Raw genomic sequence first — 18719 nt, 5'->3', positions numbered from 1 at the left:
CAGCATCTGAGATAAGCTGAGGACAAAGGGGGAAAAGGTAGATGGAGAGAGAGGCCAAGACATTTTAAAAGCAGTTGAAAAAATGGGATGACAGAGGAGTAATTAAAACCTTAAGTGCATCTGCACTGTAGAATGAATGGATTTTCCCAACACTTTTAACTGCCTTTGCTCAATGCTATGGAAGCCTAGAAGTTGTCGTTTCCTGAGGAATCGTCACTTTTTGGCAGAAAAGGCTAAAGACCTTTTAAAACCACAACTTCCATGCTTACATAGCATTGAGCCATGACAGATAAAGTGGAGTCAAACTTCATTAATTCTACAATGTAGATGCAGCCTAGGAGTTTGAACTTCAATATGAGGATTATTATCCCCCCCCCCCCTTGTCAGGAGCAACGTGAGAAACTGCAAGTTGCTTCTGGTGTGAGAGAATTGGCAGTCTGCAAGGACGTTGCCTAGGAGATGCCCAAATTTTTGATGTTTTACCATTCTTATGGGAGGCTTCTCTCATGTCCCCACATGGAGAGCTGGAGCTGACAGAGGGAGCTCATCCGTGCTCTCCCCGGATTCGAACCTCTGACCTGTCTGTCTTCAGTCCTGCCGGCACAAGGGTTTAACCCATTGCACCATGGGGAGCTCCTCAATATGGGATCTATAGACCAATTTGCATAAGTACAACAAACTTTAATTACTGTCATCAGAAAGTGGAAACCAATTACGCATGAAAGTATTGAAGTGGAGATGATAGAAAAAGAGTATCTATAATGTTCAAGAGTCCTTTGGTTATGGTTATTACCTGGTTATTCACATGTGTGAACTGGCCTTGTGCAAACAAAAATCTGATGGGTTGTAGGTTTTTTCGGGCTATATGGCCATGTTCTAGAGGCATTCTCTCCTGACGTTTCGCCTGCATCTATGGTAAGCATCCTCAGAGGTAGTGAGGTCTGTTGGAACTAGGAAAAAGGGTTTATATATCTGTGGAATGACCAGGGTGGGACAAAGGACTCTTGTCTGTTGGAGCTAGGTGTGAATGTTTCAACTGACCACCTTGATTAGCATTTGATCAAAAAACCTACAACAACCCAGTGATTCCGGCCATGAAAGCCTCCGACAATACATTAAAAATCTGATGTCCACATTTCCCAATCTTCTGCATTTATACTGCACTAGATTTTAATTAGAATTTTATTTGTTGTACTTTATATACTAATAAAGAAATGTATGTTTTTTTCCTGCATCTGTGTGTCTCTACTGCATCTCCAAAAACATGACCCCTGATATTTAGCCTATTCTCTCAGTAATAACATTGGCTGTCTTGATCATACACCGATGTTGATTTGCCACATGTGACATGCTTTCCATTTTTTAAATATTAGCAGATGTGGATTTGGATTGAGAGGTTGAGACTTGAAAGGGTAACCAAGATATGGCCACTGGTTTGCCTGATCTCATCTTCCCTTTTTCCAGTTCACCGTGTGGCTTTGGCATGCGGTTGTGAGTTCTTCCATGGCATGTTCACCAGTGGCATGAAGGAATCCCGTCAGGGGGATGTCCCTCTCTGTACCCGCTTTACGTCCACTGACCTGAGCATAGTCATCTCCTTTGCCTACTCTGGAGTTCTGGCTGGTGGATGGGATTATCTCTTTGATGCTGCCCAAGCGGCTCTGCAGTACCAAGTCTCGGGCATCTTGGACCTCTGTCTCAATTTCTTCCATCATAGTCTGAGCCCTGAATCTAGTCTGGATGTCTTATCCTTTGCCCGTGCCTATGGTTTACATGATCTGGAAAGCACTGCTGAGAACTATGTCTTGAGGAACTTTGCTCTTGTCATGGAAACACCCAAGTTTTTGGACCTTCCTGTCAACCAGCTGGTGGATTTCCTCAGTTCTGATGCCCTCTATATCCTCAATGAACTAGAGGCCTTTAAAGGAGCTGTCCGGTGGCTGGATGCTGACCAGGATGGACGGATGGACTGCGCAGAGAGAATCATGCGCTGCATTAGATTCCCCTTGATGTCCACTCGGGAGTTCAAGCAGGTGCGGACAGAAAAGATGATGGCCTCCCCAGGTCGCCTCTATAACCTCATGGTTGAGTCTTTAGCCAGCCTCCCACCAGGTCCCTCCAAGATGGATATTTAGCATGCAAAAGATCTTAGTAGTGTGTGCCTTGAGGTTATTGCTTTTTAAAATAAATGAATTACATTTACATACTATTTACACTCATTGTAAATAGTATGTAATGCCCCTGGTGGCTCAGTGGGTTAAACCGCTGAGCTGCTGAACTTGCTGACCGAAAGGTCGCCAGTTCAAATCCGGGGAGTGGTGTTAGCCCCAGCTGCTGCCAACCTAGCAGTTTGAAAACATGCAAATGTGAGTAGATCAATAGGTACCGTTTTGGCAGGAAGGTAACGGCATTTCATGAACTCATGCCAGCCACATGATCTTGGAGGTGTCTATGGACAATGCCGGCTCTTTGGCTTAGAAATAGAGATGAGCACCAACCCTCAGAGTCGGACACGACTGGACTTAATGTCAGGGGAAAATCTTTACCTTTACGTACACTAATTGGTGGATCTTAGTAGTGTGCGCCTTGAGGCTATTTGGTTTTTAAAATAGATGAGTTATATTTACATACTATTTACACTCATTGGTGGGTGTGAGAGCTCAGAAACAAGTTAAGGCTTAGTGTCTGTCATCCGTCTCACACTCCGTAGGCCAATGCTTGGAGCACAACCAATGGGCATGGCTGGCTGACATGAGAGCAAAGTGGAGCATCTGTGGGGAGTGTTCATGAGGGGCCACGACGTTTTGGATTTGTTGCTGCTGAGGGGGCCGACCATGGCGAAGAGTCACAGAGGAGGAGGTGGATGGGGAGGGTGCTACCAGGGCCCCTTTGCTGGCCTCCAATGGCATGGGCTTCAAGCAGCATGCCCTGTTGGCTGAGGAGGAGGAAGAGGCCAGGGAGATGGACTCTTTTGGGACAGCAGTAAGGTTGAATGGTGTGTCAACAAATCCGGCTTCTTGGTGGCCGATGATGGCAATGGAGCCGAGCAGGAGGTGCTGTAAGTGAAGCTGTTGGGAATTGTGGGAGTTGAAGTTCAAAGGCTGTTAGGAATTGTGGATATTGAAGTTCAAAACACCTGGAGGGCTGAAGTTTGCCCATCCCTGCTCTAGAGCCTGGAAAGTGAAAACTTGTGCATCTGCACAATCCACGGTTCTGAAGTAGTTACAAAACTAAAGTTCTGGTGGTGAAAACTAGGGAGCGATGGTGCTTTCCTTCTACAGTGTTGCTAAAGTTCTGGTGGTGAAAATTTCAAAACTCTAACAAACCTTTCCAAATTTTGTTATAGATGGCAGTTCCTAATTTGTTCTGTCACAAAAATCGCCAATAACGAAATAATAATGAAATTTTCATAACACTAACAAAACTTTCAAAATTTCGTTATAAATGGCAGTTCCTAATTGGTTCTGTCATAAAAATCACCAATAACGAAATAATAATGAAATTTTCATAACACTAACAAAACTTTCAAAATTTCGTTATAGATGGCAGTTCCTAATTTGTTCTGTCACAAAAATCGCCAATAACAAAATAATAATGAAATTTTCATAACACTAACAAAACTTTCAAAATTTCGTTATAAATGGCAGTTCCTAATTGGTTCTGTCTTAAAAATCACCAATAATGAAATAATAATGAAATTTTGTAAGTTTTGTTAGAGTTCTGAAATTTTCACCACCAGAACTTTAGCAACACTGTAGAAGCCAAGCACCAGCACCCCCTAGTTTTTACCACCAGAACTTTAGAATCATAGAATTGGAAGAGACCTCATGGGCCATCCAATCCAACCCCCGGCCAAGAAGCAGGAAAATTGCATTCAAAGCATCCCCGACAGATGGCCATCTAGCCTCTGTTTAAAAGCTTCCAAAGAAGGAGCCTCTACCATACTCCGAGGCAGAGAGTTCCACTGCTGAACAGCTTTCACAGTCAGGAAGTTTTTTCCTAAGGTTCAGATGGAATCTCCTTTCTTGTAGTTTGAAGCATCCTAGTCTCCAGGGCAGCAGAAAACAAGCTTGCTCCCTCCTCCCTGTGACTTCCTCTCATATATTTATACATGGCTATCATGCCTCCTCTCAGCCTTCTCTTCTTCAGGCTAAACATGCCCAGCTCCTTAAGCCACTCCTCATAGGGCTTGTTCTCCAGACCCTTGATCATTTTAATCGCCCTCCTCTGGACACATTCCAGCTTGTCAATATCTCCCTTGAATTGTAGTGCCCAGAATTGGACACAATATTCCAGACGTGGTCTAACCAAAGCAGAATAGAGGGGTAGCATTACTTCCTTAGATCTAGACACTATGCTCCTATTGATGCAGGCCAAAATCCCATTGGCTTTTTTTGCCGCCACATCACATTGTTGGCTCATGTTTAACTTGTTGTCCACGAGGACTCCAAGATCTTTTTCACACGTACTGCTCTCGAGCCAGGCATTGTCCCCCATTTTGTATCTTTGCATTTTGTTTTTCCTGCCAAAGTGGAGGCTGGATGGCCATCTGTCAGGGGTGATTTGAATGCAATGTTCCTGCTTCTTGGCAAGGGGTTGGACTGGATGGCCCATGAGGTCCCTTCTCTACCAAAAGAGTGCAAGCCACCATTCCTAGATGTCCATAGCATTCAGCCAGGGCGGTTCAAGTGGTGTTTGGTGCATTAATCCCACAGTGTAGAAGATGCAGTGACTCTCTCTACCTCCCCACCACAAATACAAAGAAGTGCACTCCAATTGCAAGGGGTTAAGAAGCTAAGAGGCTTTCCTCGTGGATGTGGGATAGGGAGGGGTTAAATAAGCAATGCCTGGTTGCCAAGCCAGCCTTGGAGGAGAGGCGGAGCAAAGGAAGGGGAGCAGAGCCGCGCCCCATGGACTGCAGCCCTGGAAGAGTTGCAGTCTTCCCTCGCCGGTGCTGATCTGGAGCCCTTTGGGAAGGAAAGGGTGAGCTTGAGAGAGTCAGACAGCAGAGGCTGCCCCAGGTTCCCTGCCTTCCCCATTTTCCTGGGCTGACTTACAAGTCAATTTGCCTCCAACAAGCCTGGGCAAACTTGGGCCCTCCAGGTGTTTTGGACTTCAACTCCCACAATTCCTAACAGCCGATAGGCTGTTAGGAATTGTGGTAGTTGAAGTCCAAAACACCTGGAGGGCCCAAGTTTGCCCAGGCCTGCCCTAGAGGGAAGGGAGCAGTCCTGGAAAAAAGTAGTCACTTCCTGCTTTGGGTGTGGCTAAGAGAGGGTGTGTCCACACTATAGGATTATGTGGATTTGAACTTCCCTTCTCTGAAATGCCTGGGAACCCCAAGTATTTTTAAGGTGGCATTTTAATATTGCAATATTTTCAGGTGTACGCACATATCTGTATTGCATGAAAGTTGACTCTTAAGATACCTACCTTTTTCCTACATATATACTTATTTGCATGCATACTCACACTTATATGTATGCAATCCAAATCTCTGTCTCTATTTGGGCATTATATCTTAGAGCGGGCCCCCTTGATGGCGCAGTGGGTTAAACCACTGAGCTGCTGAACTTGCTGAAGGATGGTTGGTGGTTCGAACCCGTGGACTGGGGTGAGCTCCTGCTGTTAGCCCCAGTTTATGCAACCCAAATCTCTGTCTCTATTTGGTCATTATATCTTAGAACGGCCCCCCCCTGATGGCGCAGCGGGTTAAACCACTGAGCTGCTGAACTTGCTGACCGATGGTCGGCGGTTCGAACCCGTGGAGTGGGGTGAGCTCCTGCTGTTAGCCCCAGCTTATGCAATCCAAATCTCTGTCTCTATTTGGTCATTATATCTTAGAGCGGGCCCCCTTGATGGCGCAGCGGGTTAAACCACTGAGCTGCTGAACTTGTTGACCAAAAGTTGGCGGTTCAAACCCGTGGAGTGGGGTGAGCTCCTGCTGTTAGCCCCAGCTTATGCAATCCAAATCTCTGTCTCTATTTGGTCATGATATCTTGCCCCCCTGATGGCGCAGCGGGTTAAACCACTGAGCTGCTGAACTTGCTGACCGAAGGTCGGCGGTTCGAACCCGTGGAGTGAGCTCCCGCAGTTAGCCCCAGCTTATGCAATCCAAATCTATGTCTCTATTTGGACATGATATCTTAGAGCGGACCCCCTTGATGGCACAGCGGGTTAAACCACTGAGCTGCTGAACTTGCTGACCGAAGGTTGGTGGTTCGAATCCGTGGAGTGGGGTGAGCTCCTGCTGTTAGCCCCAGCTTATGCAATCCAAATCTCTGTCTCTATTTGGTCATTATATCTTAGAACAAGCCCCCTTGATGGCGCAGTGGGTTAAACCACTGAGCTGCTGAACTTGCTGACCGAAGGTTGGTGGTTCGAATCCGTGGAGTGGGGTGAGCTCCCGCTGTTAGCCCCAGCTTCTGCCAACCTATCAATTCAAAAATGCAAATGTGAGTAGATCAGTAGGAACTGCTTCTGCGGGAAAGTATCGGCGCTATAAGCATTCATGCTGGCCACAGGACCTTTGAGGTGTCTACGGACAACACTGGTTCTTCGGCTTAGAAATGGAGTTGAGCACCAACACCCAGAGTTGGATAGGACTAGACTTAACTGTTAAGATACCTAGCTTTTTCCTACATATATACTTATATGCATACATACATACTCACACTTATATGTATGCAATCCAAATTTCTTGTTTCTATTTGGACATGATATCTTAGAGCGGGCCCCCCTGATGGCACAGCAGGTTAAACCACTGAGCTGCTGAACTCACTGACCGATGGTTGGCAGTTCGAACCCAGGGAGTGGGGTGAGCTCCCGCTGTTAGCCCCAGCTTCTGCCAACCTAGCAGTTCAAAAATGCAAATGTGAGTAGATCAGTAGGAACTGCTTCTGCAGGAAGGTAAGGGCGCTCTATGCATTCATGCTGGCCACATGACCTTGGAGTTGTCCATGGACAACACCGGTTCTTTGGCTTAGAAATGGAGCTGAGCACCAACTCCCAGAGTCGGACACAACTAGACTTAACGTCAGGGAAAACCTTTACCTTAACTATCTTAGAGCCAGCATGTTTGCAATGCCAATATACCCCTCAACCTCTGAGGATGCCTCCATAGATGTGGGTGAAACGTCAGGAGAGAATGCTTCTGGAACATGGCATATACAGCAACCATGAAATGCCTTTGGATTGAAACTTCATCCATGTTTCACATTCACCTTAGACACAAGATAATGCCTTGCATGGTATTTTTAAATAATTTTGTGCATGGAGGAATGTTTGTCATCATGGCAAATGTGTATTTCATAGTATTGCAGACAATTTTTGCAGGACCTTTAGATTCCCATCCCTGAACGTTTCAACCACAACACTATGCTGTTTTCTCCTCTCATTCTCATTACTCAGTGTTATTATTTTTTCCAATGAGTCATGTTGTCTCATGATACCTTCAGAGCCTCAGCTCAGTTGTTTTGGGAACCAAACATTACTATTGAAAGTTGCTCCAGAAAACAAGCTTGCTCCCTCCTCCCCGTGGCTTCCTCTCACATATTTATACATGGCTATCATATCTCCTCTCAGCCGTCTCTTCTTCAGGCTAAACATGCCCAGCTCCTTAAGCCGTTCCTCATAGGGCTTGTTCTCCAGACCCTTGATCATTTTAGTCGCCCTCCTCTGGACACATTCCAGCTTGTCAATATCTCTCTTGAATTGTGGTGCCCAGAATTGGACACAATATTCCAGGTGTGGTCTAACCAAAGCGGCATAGAGGGGTAGCATGACTTCCCTAGATCTAGATACTATGCTCCTATTGATGCAGGCCAAAACCCCATTGGCTTTTTTTGCCGCCACATCACATTGTTGGCTCATGTTTAACTTGTTGTCCATGAGGACCCCAAGATCTTTTTCACAAGTACTGCTCTCGAGCGAGGCCTCCCCCATTCTGTATCTTTGCATTATTATTATTATTTTGCCTAAGTGGAGTATCTTGCATTTGTCACTGTTGAACTTCATTTTGTTAGTTTTGGCCCATCTCTCTAATCTGTCAAGATCGTTTTGAAGTCTGCTCCTGTCCTCTGGAGTATTGGCTATCCCTCCCAATTTGGTGTCGTAAAAGAAGCATTTCATCTCTTGCGTTATGGCCACCTTTTCCTTGTGCCGTTGTGACCGACTTCTCTTTGTGCCGTTGAATGTATCATTTTTTTCCTTGAGAAGGGTGGTGCCGTTTTGTTTTTCATGAGAACAATTGATTGTTCGTTCTGGCAGAAATCTGGATTACCAGCCAACTGGAACAATAAGCAAACCCAAGCCAGTCTGTGCCTCTACCTTTAAGAAAGTCTTTTCCTCTTGGCTCATACCTTTCCAACAGTCTCAGGTGTGGTGAGCATGAGCACTGAAGCAAGTAATTGATTATACTAATGGTAATCAGAGTTTCCTTCTCCAAGTGTTTTGTCATTAATTGTTTTGTTAGATTTCTACAACAATAATAAAAATCAAACACTAACTCAAAAATAACTCCATAATAGTCTCCTTTGAAGCTCTGCAATGGAAAAATAAGTGCCAAATACTGCATTTGTGCATCTGTTTTCAAGTTGTCTGTCTTTTTATGGCAACTCAGTGAATGTTAGGCAAAAGTATGATAGATGGGACCCAATACCGAGACAGTGCAGCGAGTGAGAGATGCAGGTGCAACAGCGTCGTGGCAAGATAGTTTGCCAGAAAAAGGGGGGAGGGACAACAAACAAGCATAGTGCTTAAGGCTATCCGGATATCGTATGCAAACACGTTCAAATACATAACATCTTCGCTTCTCTAATTCTGACCTGTGTTGCGCAACCAGCATTGGGTCCCAGCTATCATACTTTTTCCAAATGTTAAAGGGAATGCTTAGGGATATGTTGAAATATAACTTACAGTACCTAGTAGTCATTGATGGACTCCCATCCAAATAGTAACCAGGGTTATCTGTTGACTTTATGGTAATTTGGCCCTTGGGTATTTTATATTGCCCTCCCAAATGGTTACGGGAGTTTTCATTGGGGTGGTCCCTTCTTTCCCTTTGAATGGGAATTATATTTTGTGACTTTTATACTCCACAAATAGTTTTGCATTTATACTTGTGTACTCTCTGCCTTTTTTGGCTTTCCGATATAAACTGCAGAACCATTCTTTATTTTTAGGACATTAATTAATGCATCAGTTGGCAAGTCTTTTCATCGTGAACTGGATGATGACAGGGAAATGAGGCAGAGCTTCTTTGCAGACACACCACCACAGTGAAATGGGCAAACAGAAGGCAGGTTGTGTTGTTGAAGGCTTTCATGGCTGGGATCACTGGATTGCTGTGAGAATAACTGAGAATGCCATGCTCCAGAAGCATTCTCTCCTGATGTTTTACCCACATTTATGGCAGGCATCCTCAGAGGTTGTGAGGTCTGTTGGAAACTAGACAAGTAAGGTTTATATATCTGTGTAATGTCCAAGATGGGAGAAAGAACTCTTGTCTGCTTGAGGCAAGTGTGAATGTTGCAGTTGGCCACCTTGATTAGCATTTAATGGCCTTGCAGCTTCAAAGCCTGGCTGCTTCCTACCTGGCTGACTCCTTTGTTGGGAGGTGTTAGCTGGCTCTGGCAGGTTCTTCCATCCTCTGGACTAGAAACACGGACTGCAAAGTAGCAAAAGAAGCTAAATAAAGATTGCAAGCATTGTGCAAGTCTGTGTGATTCAAGGGACCTTTGGACAAGATGGACTCCAGTACAGAAATATTTTATTATGTCAGCGCTTTACATTAGCTGAGATTAGGAACATAGGACCAGTGAAAGTGCAAATAAAAATTTACTATTTTTTATAACCTTTCCACGGATGTTGACCATAGGGTCACACATAGAGATGTGTTTTTTGTTGGAATCTGTAGGTCATCTGGTATAACTCTGTGGTTACCTTCTGCAGAAGATTGACCATAGAGATTCCTGTTGAAAATCTTTAAATCAAATCTGTGAATAAGTTATATCTACAAAAGTGCCAACTATGTTTTGAATTTTTTTTTAATCGTGTCAGAAGTGACTTGAGGAACTGCAAGTTGTTTCTGGTGTGAGAGAATTGGTTGTCTGCAGGGACATTTCCCACGGGGCACAGGGATGTGTTACCATCCTGTGGGAGGCTTCTCTCATGTCCCCGCATGGCACATCCTTTGAATGTGCAACTGTCATTTAAACAGCTTCTGGCTCATTTAATAACATTAAGGAGCTAAAGGAGGATAAAGCATATTTAAAAGTAAATATTTGGAAGGTCAACAGCTTGAAATTTAATTATTTCTAAGTAAATTGAGCTAAGATTCTGTTGTGAGGATGCGCTCTGTCAATTGTATCATCAATAACTAGCTGTGTGAGCTTTTAAAAGTTGTGAAGGATTGTATAAATCTAAGTGATAATGATTCCAAAGTAAAATGCCAGGATTAGATGACGGATCTAACCTAATGTGTGTTGGTTCGCTGTTGTGGGGGTCTTGGGATGGTGATTGTTGTCTGTTTGTGCACGTGTTTGTTTTTGTTTTTAATGCTGATGCGTTCAATAGACTATTCAATAAACTTTGCTTTGCTTTGCCAGGATTAGATGTTGGGCATATTTCGTAATATGCAAATACAGTGAACCAATCTGTAGTTTCAATTATCTGTGGCATGTTCCAGAACTAAACCCGTGTGGATCTGGAGAGCACCCAGTACATGGATATATAATATTTACTAACTGAGCTTTAAGTGCACTATTTCATTGTTTTTGATATACCTATGGAGAATTATAGTTACTAAGAAATTTATGGAAAACCATTGAATATCAAGGAGATAGATTTGGTGTGTCACAGTTGTGCCATCTATTCCTATATCTCTTAAAAGATCGTAAGGTTAAGTCTCCTTTAAGGACGTTGTTGAATGTTTTCGAGGTCCGGACTGGATAGTATGGACCTGGACTGCAGGAGGATACCAGCATCAATACAGTTGGCTGTGGTCCACTTGCTTTTGTGTCATTTGGGAACAGTGCCATGTAAAAACAACTGAGAAAAATCGGTGTAATTAATTATCAGTTTATGTAGACTTCCTGCATTCATTCTTTTCTTTTGATCCCAGCAGAAGATTCTGCTTCTTGCTTCCTGAGCTCAACGGATCCCACTGCTCTTCCCAGTATGGAGACGACCACATACCCCACTTCCAGTCCTGTTTCCTCCATCCTCCAAGATCTGGAAGAATCCCGCAGCCGACTCTTATGTCCCATTACCCCCAAGGCCTCATGGACAATCGCAATGCAAACTCCCAGCTCCTGGAACGAGCTGAAGCCAGATCAGTTGGCCACAATGGGAGCTTTGAGTATCCAGAAACGTTGTGGTTTGCTCTCTGGACCAGCACAGGTAAGGTCAAGTCTGAATTTGTGTCAACTACAAGTAGTCTTTGTCATTAGGATTATAACATACATTCTATGTCTAAATACTGTGTGCATTACAGTATTGTGCATTTTATTATCTAAGTTGTGTTGAAATGTGCAATTTGTTTTTCTGGGTTTTGACTTTCGTGGATTTGATTAATATAATCTGTCTAGTAATCTCTGTGACAAAATGTAAAATCATGCGTAATTCACGTCTGACCAGTCCACACACTGTATTGCCAGAGAAAAAAATATGCCATGCACATGATCAATAAAGAACAAGTAGTTTACTCTTTGTAATACAGAATAACATATATACAATTATGTGATCAGTTGCATGGACTCACATAAGTCCTTTTATAAGAGATTTAAAATGGTCTTTCTTCCTCACTACCTCTGAGGATGCTTGCCATAGATGCAGGCGAAACGTCAGGAGAGAATGCCTCTAGACCATGGCCATATATCCCGAAAAAACCTACAACAACCCAGTGATTCCGGCCATGAAAGCCTTCGACAATACATGGTCTTTCTTTGTCCATATGGAGAAACTCCTTTCAGCAGCTCATGAAGCAAGAGCACACTCCAAACTCTCTCAGCTTCTCTTCAAAGCACATGTAGTTTGCAAACTACAGATGATCTGCTGCGATGCAACTTGAGCACAATGGAGGACCTTGCATGCACAATGGAGGACCTTCTTATAGTAACACCAGAGGCACTCCAAGTGGCCAGCTACTGGTCAAAGGACATTTAATCAACTACCAAGCTTGCAAACTATGTGTTTTGTTTGTTTGTTTGTTTAAAATGCAATACGACTGTTTGGCTTGCTCCTGACACAATAAATAAATATTCAAGCACCTGCATAGCTCAAGCTGGAAAAATGTAACAGTATCCAAAAGTCCTAGGCTCAGCCAGCTCCCTGGGCATAGCCCAACCAATCAGCTCTGTGCATCTTATTTTACAGTTGACACTCACGCACTAACTGAGTTCTTACATGCTCCAACAATCTCTAGGTTCTCCAGCATGAATTTGTGGTCAGTGTCCACTAGATATTGATCACAGCATCATGCTGGAGGACCTAGAAATATTTAGAGAGACTTCTTTGGGCATTTGTAGATCCAACAGTACAATTCTGCGGTCAACATCTCAAGGGGTGTTCTCAGTCCCACCTCTGTCTCAAGCATGGTTGATGGGAACGAGAGAGGGGACCTTCTCCAGGATCGCTCCCCATCTATGGAACTCTCTCCCTAAAGAATTAGAAAACATACCCTCCTCGCCTTTAAAAAACTCTTAAAAACTTATTTATTCACTTTGGCTTGTGGAGAGGAGGGCAATTAGTAAATCTCCAAACGCTTGCCTAGATAGTACTGGAAACTCACCTCAGTCTGTTGGAACTTGTAAACTTTTTCATATTTTAATGTTTTCTTAGCTTAACTTATTAGATTTTATCATGTAGTTAAATGTGTTTGGATATGTTACGTTATGCTTACTTGTTTTAATTTTGTTATTCTTTGCTCAGTTTTATATAGTCTTAGGTTGTTTTATTGTATTTGATTTATTTTATACTTGTTTGCTTTGGCATTCAATGTTTGCCAATTTGTTGCATTGCTGGAAACTGCTCGGGGAGGTAGGGCAGATTATAAATAAAGTAGTAATATTATTAGTGTCCCAGATAATAACAGGTGGTTTAATTTTTTTTTTTACAGTGGTCCTGCATTTCTAAGCCCCACAAAGGGATTATAATAGTATTATGTGTGTTCATTTATAATAATAATAATAATAATAATAATTCAACATACAATCATGTTATCTCTTATCTGACTGTATTTATCTGTGTTATTTATTTTTGGGGATCCCATTAGGTAGTTTCCTTGGGAAGATTTGCTCAGAATGGTTTGCTGTTACCTGCCACTGTGGCTGAGAGTGTGTGATTTGTCCAAGATCTCTTGATGAATGGAGTTTTGAACCTGGGTCCTAGTCTAGTACTGAAGCCACTGTTCCATGTTGGCTCTAAAACAGTGGTTCTCAACCTGTGGGTCCCCAGGTGTTTTGGCCTACAACTTCCAGAAATCCCAGCCGGTTTACCAGTTTTTAGGATTTCTGGGAGTTGAAGGCCAAAACATCTGGGGACCCACAGGTTGAGAACCACTGCTCTAATATGTAGTGTAATATATGTAAAGGTAAAGATTTCCTCTTGATGTTAGGTCTAGTTAAGTCCAACTGGGGGGTGGTGCTCAGCTCAATTTCTAAGCTGAAGAGCCGGCATTGTCTGTAGACACCTCCAAGGTCATGTGGCCAGCATGACTACATGGAGCATTGTTACTTTCCCGCAGAAGCAGTATCTATTGATCTACTCACATTTGCATGTTTACAAACTGCTAGGTTGGCAGAAACTGGGGCTTAGGACTGGAGCTCACCCCACTCCTTGGATTTGAACCACCAACCTTTTGGTTAGCAAGTTCTGCAGCTCACTGTGGCCACTATATATGTACTGTGCTTATATTATAGGCAGCAAACATGGAATTGTAGTTTGAGTGTTGGATTAGGATTCCAGGAAATTGGGGTTCAAATCCCTACTCCACTGTGGAAACTGGTTGACTTTGGGCAAGTCACACTCTCTCAGCCTCAGGGAAAGAAAGATGGCAAGGCTCCTCTCAATAAATCTGGTTAAGAAAACTATAGAGCACAATCAAGTTCAAAGCACATAATAAAATGTATTTATTACAAGAAATATTCAGTTTTAGTGAACGGCTGATTTTAGTGTATATCCAGAAAGTATTTCATTGTCTTGCCTTCTTTCTCACTCTCCAAGCAGTATTAGGAAATATAATTTTGTGGAACTGCTTGCAACAACAAATTTGTCACAAATGAAAAATACTTAGAAAAGGGAAACCAGTTAGTGAGAACAGTGTGAGAATAATAATAATAATAATAATAATAATAATAATAATGCAAAGACTGGCACAAGCCAGTAAAGGTGGTCCCAGTGGTGATTGGCACACTGGGTGCAGTGCCTAAAGACCTTGGCCTGCACTTAAACACAATCAGCACTGACAAAATTACCATCTGTTAGCTGCAAAAGGCCACCCTACTTGGATCTGTACGCATTATTTGCTGATACATCGCACAGTCCCCGACACTTGGGAAGTATCCGATGTGTGATCAAATACAAACGCTTACATAGTGATCTTGTTTGCTGTGTACTCATCTTGTTGTGTTTCTAAACTCTTCCAGTATGTTTAGTTGCTGATTATTCTTCTCTGTTTGTTGTGCAGACAGAGTTGAATAGCGTAGGAAAGGGAGAAGCAGTGGGTGGGATCATGCAAATTCCACACCAATGGAGAGAATAAGAAACCCTGGGATGTCTCTGTAGTGGAGGAGACAAGTACAATCTAGGATGAAATTGTCCCCAAATGAAAGCATTCCTTGAGTGGTGAGCAAGTATGGTGTTTGGAGAGGACCTTGGCAGGGCTCTTGTACATGTTCATAGCACTCACTATAACCTGCAGTGTCATTGGAGGAAGGGCCTTTGGTGTCTCCTGATTCGTGAGAGCTATAGTTCTTTGTGGAGGTGGGAGCTTGTCTGTGGAAATAGACACTCCACCCACATAAACACATATTTTCACTTTTATTATGTGTATAGATATAATTCCCTCCAGGGTATATGTATTTAAGGCATATGAAACATAAACAAACATTGTTTTTGGAATTTAATCCTATCTCCAAGTGCCATTATGCATATGCAAACATTCCAAAATCCAAAACGCTTTTGAGGGATGGTCACCCTATACATTGAAGCATTTAAAATGCATTAAAAACTATATATGATCCTTAACAATAAAATCTCACAGTGTTCAAAAGACTTTTATCTGCTGAGGGGGGCAAAGCAAGGATGGGGCCACCCTGACCTACCTGTGGGAGCTGCCACTAAGAAGGCCCTCTCCTTTGTTCCCCCAAGTGATGATGGCACAAAGAGAAGGGCTCCTCTGAATGTTATTTTCTTCTTTACTTTGTCTTCCAGATAGCACCATGTCCAACAGCTGGTGCCAAGAAACCTCTGCCTTATTCTCCATTCTCTGACTCTAACCCACAGTGGTTGGAAAATCCCTTCTTGAAGCAACCGATTTCTACTCCCTTGGTTCTCCAGGGGCTGGAGGAATCCAGAGCTCGCCTGTTGCGACCTATTGCTGTCTCTGCCCCCAAACTGGCTTCTGTGGAGCCTTCAGAAGTGCAGGTCTGCTTCCAAATGGATCCTCAGCACAATCTCTTTATCCAGACATGCCCAGGGTGGCAACCAGCCTACGGAGCTCAGGATGATGCTCTGGAAGTGGAGCCACTGCAGGTAAGAGTGAAGCTGAAAGTGAGTTAGGAACTCATAAAAGCCATGGCCTCTGATAGCCAAAGTTGTGCAAAAAGAATCATAGAATCATAGAGTTGGAAGAGACCTCATGGGCCTTCCAGTCCAACCTCCTGCCAAGAAGCAGGAATATTGCATTCAAATCACCCCTGACAGATGGCCATCCAGAAGTGCTATGGAAAGAGTTTTGACCTGATAACTTTGATCAGCCAGAGAAGATTGGAAGGAATAAACAGGGCTTCCAATTCTGTGGTGGACAAGACCATCCAAAGGCATTTTGTTGTTCAGAGATGATGACTCCTCACATTACCTTTACAAAAGTCAATTGGGTTGGTGGTTATTTCTGCGTTCACTACTAGGAATGGGATACTATTATCTGCCACGCTTGAACGCAGACTGTTTGTCAGATGTATGCCTTCTCCATTTCAGGAAATAAGATCACTTTGAGACAGTAAAGCTCTAGTTAAGAAAAAACAGGAACATGTTATTGTATCCCAGTTATTGAATAATAATAATAATAATAATAATAATAATAGGCTTCCCTCTCTCCAAGATTACCCCCCAATTGCAAACCTGTGTCTTCAGAGGGAGTGTGATCCCGTCCAGCACAAGCTGTATTTATTTATTTATCTATTTATTTAAAACTTTTATATCCCAATCTTCTCAGCTCCGTAGAGGGACTCAGTCGGCTTACAGCAAGGATTCAATGCTACTAATACAAATTAAAACATCATACAACAATACAAGATTAAAATACATATAGATAAAATACATATATACCAAATCACCATGGTAAAATCATGTTCAACTCAGCCCACAGTCTGTAACCCTATGCCCTGTTGTGCCTTTCGTCTGACCAGGAGTACCTTTGTCTTGTCTGGATTTAGTTTCAGCTTGTTGACCCTCATCCAGTCCATATATACCTCCATTAGTCAAAATGCAATAGAAGGTATACTTTTTCCTTCATTTGACCAGATAATCAAAACACCTTCCCATTCCCACTCTCTGTTTTCACATGACAAAAAGCATACTTTGCTCTCTTAACAAAGCCCATCACTCAGTCTGAACAAGATATTCCCAGATCCCTAGCTAAGGAGATGTTGGCCGTACCACCCTACTACCAAGTAATTTATTTTACTAACAGGTTTCCTACATTACACATGACCCCATTACATATACAAGCATTAAAGCAAATATAATATAATATAATATAATAATCACAATGATGGGTATTATACACATATAATTGGGTAGCTGATACATACTGTAGTACAGTGCTATACAGAAAGCATGTGTGGCTATACGCAATAGCCATGTATGGTTATTTATTATATTATTTATTATTTACTATATTTGTATACTGCCCTTCTCAGCCTTTCAGGTGACTCAGGGTGGTTTACAGAGGCAACAATTCAATGCCCCAAAACATCATAAAACATTTAAAACGTTAACACATGATATAAAACCATAACAAGAGTAATAAAAACATAGATCATTTGTGTCTTCTAATTATAAACTGATTATATATGGCAAAGGTACATTTCGGGACAGAGTGAGCAAGGCACAACTTAAGGATAGGATTGTGACACTGTCTTAGAAGGTCCAGAGCAGGACAAAGAGCACAAAGCCTTCTCCTTTAACACCTTGCCACCCCGTTATCTCCGATTGGGTAAAAGTAGGTATGCTTTCTGCTTCCCATGTAGCATCAACAAGATGGAGATGAGATGGACTTCGATGGAACGATGCCAGAGTATGTTTTGACAATCCCAGAAGACAAGTTGAAGGTGCAGCAGGATGAGAGCGAGCTCTCTGGAGAAGAATTAGCATTGGAGATTGAAGATCAGGATGTGAAAGAACAAAAGGTAGGTATGGTAGTAACATGCCCTGTTTGATGAATGGACTCTCATATCCCTAGGGGAAAAAAATATTTTATCTGTCTAGATTATATTCTACACAGATAATAATAAAATAATAATAAAACTTTATTTATATACCGCTCTATCTCCCCGAGGGGACACAGAGCGGTTCTCAGGTAAAAATCACAGAACATACAAAGCAAAAACAACATAACCATAAGATTAACAAAACAAAATATGCATAAAAATTGTCGCCATAACACACATATATTGAAAGTAATCCTGCCTGTTCAAGGCAATTTAAAAAATTTAAAAGGCCGGGCCAAGATTTGTGCAAGCCCAAAAACTCTAGGAGGGCTGGGAATAAAATGCAATGCTATGGCAGGCAACAACAATATGAAGTACAGGTCTGTGGCTGTTCATTCCAGGGCCGACTAGAGGAAATGATCTGGGTAATTGGTAGGAAGAATAAGGCCGTATTCGACAATGTGTAGGGCTGAGTTAGAACTGGCTATTTTCAAAGGCTTGTTGAAACCACCAGGTCTTCAAGCTCTTACGAAAGGAGGGGAGGGATGGGGCCTGTCTTATTTCCCTTGGAAGGGCGTTCCAGAGGTGGGGGGCCACCACTGAGAAGGCCCTCTCTCTCATCCCTACCAACCGTGCTTGAGACGGTAGCGGGACCGAGAGGAGGGCCTCCCCGGAAGATCTTAGAGTTCGCGCCAGTTCATAGAAAGAGATGTGATTGCGGAGATAGGCGGGGCCCGAACCATTTAGGTATAGTGGTTTGACTGCTGAATTACGGTTTGAATCACCAGTCAATCATGGAAAATTGCTATAAGACCTTGGGCAGGTCACATAAAAGGAAGGCAGTGACAAACATCTTCTGCATACAGTACAATCCATGGGATTGGAATTTGCAGTCTCACTTATCTGACAAAATATGCCTCTAGGCATTTTCTGGATCTTCCAGTGCGACCCTATGGTATTCTTAGGCTTAAAGTAATTCATTTTGTTAGGATTTGCTATTATTTACACGGTATATCTCTGTGAAGCCCAGGAACGTATCCCCTTCAGATATGGAGGTCAGAATGTGTA

The 18719-nt window shown here is 42.8% G+C and overlaps 1 protein-coding gene across 2 annotated transcripts in view; it reads left to right on the top strand.

Annotated features, from left to right (window-relative positions):
• The first annotated feature begins 4884 nt into the window (after positions 1-4884).
• The window catches only part of TEP1 (telomerase associated protein 1), an 87747-nt gene continuing 73912 nt past the window's right edge, over positions 4885-18719 (top strand). The window contains exons 1-4 of one of the 2 annotated variants that reach the window (XM_067469799.1): positions 4885-4983; positions 11126-11400; positions 15433-15753; positions 17472-17630. In XM_067469799.1, the coding sequence (XP_067325900.1) occupies positions 11179-11400; positions 15433-15753; positions 17472-17630 (702 nt within the window). In that variant the 5' untranslated portion in view covers positions 4885-4983; positions 11126-11178. Of the gene's footprint in view, positions 4984-11122; positions 11401-15432; positions 15754-17471; positions 17631-18719 lie in introns of both variants that reach the window. The other variant, XM_067469798.1, reaches the window with a different exon arrangement.

The sequence above is a fragment of the Anolis sagrei genome, chromosome 6 (genome assembly GCF_037176765.1).
Source record: "Anolis sagrei isolate rAnoSag1 chromosome 6, rAnoSag1.mat, whole genome shotgun sequence".
NCBI lineage: Eukaryota > Metazoa > Chordata > Lepidosauria > Squamata > Dactyloidae > Anolis > Anolis sagrei.
The sequence above is the reverse complement of the archived record's forward strand: the minus strand, read 5'-3'. Positions and strand labels throughout refer to the sequence as shown.